The following is a 6,063-nucleotide window of genomic DNA, read 5'->3' on the forward strand; positions in this document are numbered from 1 at the left end:
GATTGGTTTGACCTCAGTAATAACAAATGACTTGGAGTGAGAGGCTCAGCATCTATTGGGTCGTCTGGGTTTGGCATTAGAGGGCGAGAATTTATGACTGATTCAGTCTCAGCCATTAGGGTCAGAAGTGACTCATCCTTGACAAGTTGCTCTCGTAGAAGGGCCTTGAGGATTCTCTTGACTGATTGAACGATTCTTTCCCAAACACCTCCCATGTGACTGGCTGTCGGTGGGTTGAAGATGCATTTGATCTCGCGCTGACTTGTAAATGCATTTATCTTCTGTTGATTTCATTCTGACAGTGCACTTCGCAGTTCTCGCTCGCCACCATGGAAATTGGTACCGTTATCGCTTCTGATGATTTTGGGACTTCCTCTCCTGGCAATAAACCTTCGCAGGGCGTCAATGAACGAATTCGTGGCTAAAGAGTGCGAAATCTCAATGTGGACAGCTCTGGAGGCTAGACAAGTAAACAAGCATCCGTAGCGTTTTACACTGCTGCGCTTAAGTCTCACTAGAAACGGGCCAAAGTAGTCAATGCCTACGAACGTAAAGGGCGGTCGGTCTGGGGTTAGGTGCTCCGGAGGCAAGTCCGCCATCCTTTGTTCCCCTGTTGGTGAAGCTCTCTTACGGCAGAAAAGGCATTCTCTTAACACACGGCGCACCGCCACACGACCCTTGACTATCCAAAATTTCTGTCTCATGGAAGATAACATGTGTTCCCTACGAGCATGGGCTAACTCTGCATGGTACTTCCTAACAATCAAATCTGTTACATGGTGTTTTTTGGGAAGGAGAACTGGATGCTTGAGCTCAGTTGGAATAGGTGCGTTTTGCAATCGACCTCCTACGCATAAGATTCCATTGATCAGTATCGGGCACAACTTGCGAAGGGGACTTTTTGACTTCATCACTTGAGAAAAATGCTCTTTGAAGGCTTCTCTCTGAACACACACAACAATTTCCTTTTCAGCCCTTTTTAGATCATCTACCGAGAGCTCTCCCTTAATTGGCCCTAAGTGATTTCCTTCATCATGATGTCGCACTTTGCTGAGTAGGAAAAGCTTGTACTTCAACAACCATGCAACTCTCCTCTTGAGATGATTCCAGGAAGAATAGCGCTCTATAAATGAATGCATGATGCTCTTGTGTGAAATCACGTACATCTGAACTTCATGCTTCACCTCTGGGTGATCATCTGGTGTGTTCGGTATTGTGCCAAGGGAGGGCCAACATTCATCTGATTTCCACAAAAACTCAGGACCATGCAACCAACGCTTATTACGGATTAACCGTTCTGCAGTTAGACCCCTCGAGGCATCATCAGCAGGATTGGATCTCCAGTCAACATATCTCCACTGATCAGGAGACGAACCGTCATGAATAATCGACAGGCGGTTTGCCACGAAGGTTTGAAATCTCTTAGACTGATTTTGGATCAACTGAATGACAGAAGTGGAATCACTCCAAAAAATGCTCTCTTCGATGGGCAGATCAAGCTCTCTCCGGATCATATTATCCAACTTCACAGATACCACTGCTGCCGACAGCTCCAAGCGAGGGATTGTGATCGCCTTTAGGGGCGCCAGACGAGACTTTCCGATGACAAACGAACAATGAATGTTACCATCCGTATCAATCATGCGTAAATAGGAAGCTGCTCCGTAGGCGCACTGGTATGCATCGGAGAAATGGTGGACCTGAGCGTGACTGACCTCTCCAAATGAGTCAGGTTTGTAACATCATTTTACTGCAACCTCCGACAATTTAGGTAAAGCAGCTAGCCAATCTTTCCAGTCACTCAGAGCTTGACCTTCTACCTTCTCATCCCAGCCAATCTTCTTCTTGCATAACTCCTGCAGAATCAACTTTGCTGACAATGTGAAGGGCGCCAAGAACCCAAGGGGGTCATAAACCGAGCTTGCGACTGACAATATACCTCGTCGGGTTGGTGGTCTTTCCTTGGCAATTACTTTAAAACAGAACTCATCGGTCTGAACTTTCCACTGTACTCCTAGAGCATGCTCTGTGGGCATCTCGTCAAGGTCCAAGTTAACAACGGATTTCGCTCGTCGACTCGGAGGGATGCTTGCCAAGACTTCTCTGTCATTGCTCATCCATTTCGTTAAGCTGAATCCACCCCGTGATAACAGCTCAGGCAACATTTTCACAAGTAGCCGTGCATCGTGACGTGTTCTGACAGACTTTAAACAGTCATCCACGTAGAAATTCCTTTTTACTGTATTCATGATCTCGCTCGGAAAGGTATCCTTGTTGTCTTCTGCTTTTCTCAACAGACAAAAACAGGCACAACTTGGGGACGACGTAGCTCCGAAGACATGGACCGTCATCTTATACTCTGCTGGGGTGCTGTGTAGTTCTCCATTCGGCCACCAGAGGAAATGCAAAGCGTCACGGTCACATGGATCAACTCTGGCCTGATGGAACATGGACTCTATGTCAGCAATTACAGCGAACTTCTCCTCTCGGAATCGCATCAAAACACCGATCAGGTTATTGTTCAGGTCAGGTCCTTGCATCAACTGGTCATTCAGTGAGGTACCCAGGTATTTGGCGGCACAATCAAAAACTACACAAACCTTGTCTGGTTTCCTGGCGTGGACAACTGGATGATGAGGAAGGTACCAGACGATCTTTCCCTCAACAGACAGCTCTCGTGGAGGAATCTTTACTGCGTGACCCTTAGACAAATATTCGTCCATAGTAGTGTTGTACTTCCCATGAAGGTCTTCATCCTTTAGAAGTCGTCTCTTCAGCGAACATAGCCTCGATTCAGCGAAACAACGGTTGTTCGGGATCGAGGGCGGTCGATTTCTCCAAGGCAACCCGACCTGATAATGACCATCTGTTTTTGTAACCGTCTCATTCATAATCTTCAAGGCTCGTTTGTCTTCCAATGACATGCACACCTCAGATGCAGCTAAACTTTCACCAAAGTCAGTCAACCAGAACCTCTTCACTTGCGACTGAAGCAAGTCATCGTCATCCAGGGAAGGCACAAAGTTCACGTGAAATTCTTTGTGAGGATTCGTGGAACCAACTGGGCCCAATAGGGTCCATCCTAACGGGAACCTGACTGCATAGGGTTCATCACTTGCCCCTTTCCTCTCGTCTAGCACCCAAAATGCCTCGGGACAATCTCCGCCAATCAAAAGCATTACTGTCTGATCATCAATCTGGGGAAAACTCAAATCTCGGAGATGGGGCCATCGCCTTAAATCATCAGGTACTGGAATGCTCTTTTCTGACACAGGAATTCCTTCAACAGACCACACTCTAGACAGGCAGACATCCTTTACACCATCTATGCTGCTGACCTTCAGACCAACCTCCAACCCACTTTGTTCTTCAGTGTTACTAAGGGTAGTAAGAGTAAACCAATCCTTCAAGAAGTGTGACTTTAAGCACAAAGGACAATGTGGACTGGGAATACAGACTTCAGGAGGAGGGTAACTACGTGTGACGTCGCGAGGTCCAAGGCTGATACATTTATCTGTGGTTACATCTCTGCGTGTGATCCTGCTCGAATCTCGATCCAAAACATCGCATGGATGGACAACTACATTGTTCCTTATCTCGCGTGGACTCTCGTGTGAACTCTCTGAAGCACTAACACTTGTCACAGCCAGGGTTGTACCTCGACGCGGGGTATCATTCCTATTTCTCTGTTGAGGTCTATTACTGCTTCTGTCTCTCGAACTGTTCACATTCAAGCACTGAACAAACATGTTACTTGCAATATCAGTGCTTCGCTGAATAAAAGCGGTGAGATCGGAAAAACGTGGGCGTCCCCCATCGCGGAAAATGTTCTCTGCCCGCTCAGCCCATTTAGTCTGAAGACGCCGGGGTAGGCGATCCATAATCTTCAACAACGTTTCAGAGTTATTTAAATCTGCATCGTAACCGGTTTGAGACAAGGTGATCTCACATTTTAGCATCTGACGAGCAAGTTTCTGCAACGCTGATCCGTCAGTTGGCTTTATCATCTGACCCTTGGTTAGTTGGTTTACATGGGCTTGAGCAACAATGTGAGGTCTTCCAAACTGATGATACAAGATCTCCCTAGCTTTCTTATAACCGCGTTCTGACTCGTACATGCAGCAGTTCTCAAGAACTTGTTTGGCTTCACCCCTACAATACTGGATAAGATACGCCAACCGTTTTCGCGGATCGCTAATCAAACTGCCAATGTTGACATCGAAATTATGAATAAACTGGCAATACTTCAACGGATCTCCATCGAATGTTAATATCTCAGCTCTAGGGATATTGAAACCTACATCTAAGGCTGACGCTAAGGTCCTGACCAGATCTTCCACCTTACTTTCATTTTGGTCTGCGTGAGAGGGTTGAGGAGCGCTACTGATAGGCGATGTTGGTAACCTGCTACTCCATCCGGCAGCCAATGGGTTTAAGCTATGACTCTTCATGACTACTTATTCTACCGGAGAAGAAATAGCTTGCCTTACCGGCTGGCTCGTAGCACTTGGCGTCTGAGCAGGACCGGACCTAGGAAACCCTTCTGGCCCCCCGGGCCCTTGGCGAGAACTTCCCAGACTCCCTTGAGGGGCATCAAGCGCTACAGGATCGAAAACTGGGGCTGACCATACCTTCTCGCTCGCGGTTGCCAATTCGAACTCATGAATCAATTTAAGTCTCTGTGCCTCGTTCTCCAACTGAGCTCACCTTTGCTCAAGTTCTTGAGTTAATTTCAGTTGCTGTAGCTTAAGGTGAGCTAATTCACGGCGTTCCTTAGCTTCTCGAAGTCGCGCACTTGATGTACTTGACGCTTGACTGTTAATACTTGCGAGACTCTTTGACGACTTTGACAACTTGGCATTCGGGCGACCCTTGATTGAAATCAGTGAAGCCGCTTGACTAATGGAATCCTCAGGTTCCACAGGGGGTGTAGAACGAAACGCTTCACGATCGATCCAAAATTCTATCTTCGACATAAAGTTCTGTCTCCTCTCAACCTGAACCGCAAATGAATCCTCAAAGGACTTTCTTTCTTCGTGGTCTGGAAGAAGTGCCAACATAGAGAAATGAATGTCCTCAAAGCGTGAAAACGTGGTATTAATTAAGTCCTTTTTTAACAAAACCTCCTCAACTCGACCAGAATCACCCATCAACCTCTCAACTTCATTATACAATCTCGTTAACCATGACAGATAACCACTTCTAGAATTTTTCATGTGGGAAACATCTTGTCTAGAAACGCCTTCATGACCAAGCTCTAACAGACCGCTAACGGCGAGATCCTCGCTGTACTTCGAAGCCATCCGTACTTTCACTTTACTTGTTACATTCGCGAAGGATATGAAGGACAGAATTCACTTGACATAAAAAACAACTTGCTTTAATCGGAACACACGCCTTTGCCGACAACAAACCGGGGGCAATGCGAGGTTCGCTACGAAAAGAAAGAAATACAGTAATATAAGTTAGGACTGTAACTACGTAAAACGTAAACTAAAAAGATTATCTAACAAATAACAAGGCTTACCGAATGTGCGCAACAAGACAGGAAAAAAGAGTACTCGGTTTAACAGTCACTCAGTTGAACAGGACGAAAAAACGATTAAACAAAATTTTCGGTCCTAATATAGTTCTACTAATTGGCCCCTTGGGGAATAACGAGAAAACTCCTGAGACACTAAACTGATTCTGTTCACTAACGAGGTAGTGTTACTTGAGTTGAAAAGAATATGACACAAAAAAGGATAACAGTAATAATAATTCGCATACAAAATGGAGTTATAAACTGTCCGCAACAGCTGAGAATTAGATAAACTGGTTCAGATCAGCGGCCTCATATTGGAAAGCGTATGCGAAGGGAAGCTGTAATGCGGTTGTCATGGCATCTAGAGTGTGTTTACAAAGAAGAGGCTAGAAGCGACGCGAAAAGTTTTCTTAAAATACATTTTATTTTTTTCTGGAAGTTAGAAATTTGCTGGGGTCAACAAAGGAACATTTTTATACCATTTGGTCCGAATACATGTTGTTTGTGGACACATCAAATCATGGTAAGCTCTTGTTATA

The 6,063-nt window shown here is 45.6% G+C and overlaps 2 protein-coding genes across 2 annotated transcripts; both read right to left on the reverse strand.

Moving 5' to 3' along the window:
- Window positions 1-290: 290 nt before the first annotated feature.
- Window positions 291-1,643, reverse strand: LOC138053929 (uncharacterized). Its single transcript, XM_068900458.1, has one exon. The coding sequence runs from the start codon at window positions 1,641-1,643 to the stop codon at window positions 291-293; it is 1,353 nt and encodes a 450-aa protein (XP_068756559.1).
- Window positions 1,644-1,742: 99 nt separating this feature from the next.
- Window positions 1,743-4,451, reverse strand: LOC138053930 (uncharacterized). Its single transcript, XM_068900459.1, has one exon. The coding sequence runs from the start codon at window positions 4,449-4,451 to the stop codon at window positions 1,743-1,745; it is 2,709 nt and encodes a 902-aa protein (XP_068756560.1).
- Window positions 4,452-6,063: the final 1,612 nt, after the last annotated feature.

This window comes from Montipora capricornis, chromosome 6 (assembly GCF_036669925.1).
Source record: "Montipora capricornis isolate CH-2021 chromosome 6, ASM3666992v2, whole genome shotgun sequence".
NCBI classification, from domain to species: domain Eukaryota; kingdom Metazoa; phylum Cnidaria; class Anthozoa; order Scleractinia; family Acroporidae; genus Montipora; species Montipora capricornis.

What these genes read in the sequence shown, in the direction of transcription:
- LOC138053929 (XM_068900458.1), bottom strand. Translation starts at nt 1,643, where the DNA reads ATGATTGATACGGATGGTAACATTCATTGTTCGTTTGTCATCGGAAAG.
- LOC138053930 (XM_068900459.1), bottom strand. Translation starts at nt 4,451, where the DNA reads ATGAAGAGTCATAGCTTAAACCCATTGGCTGCCGGATGGAGTAGCAGG.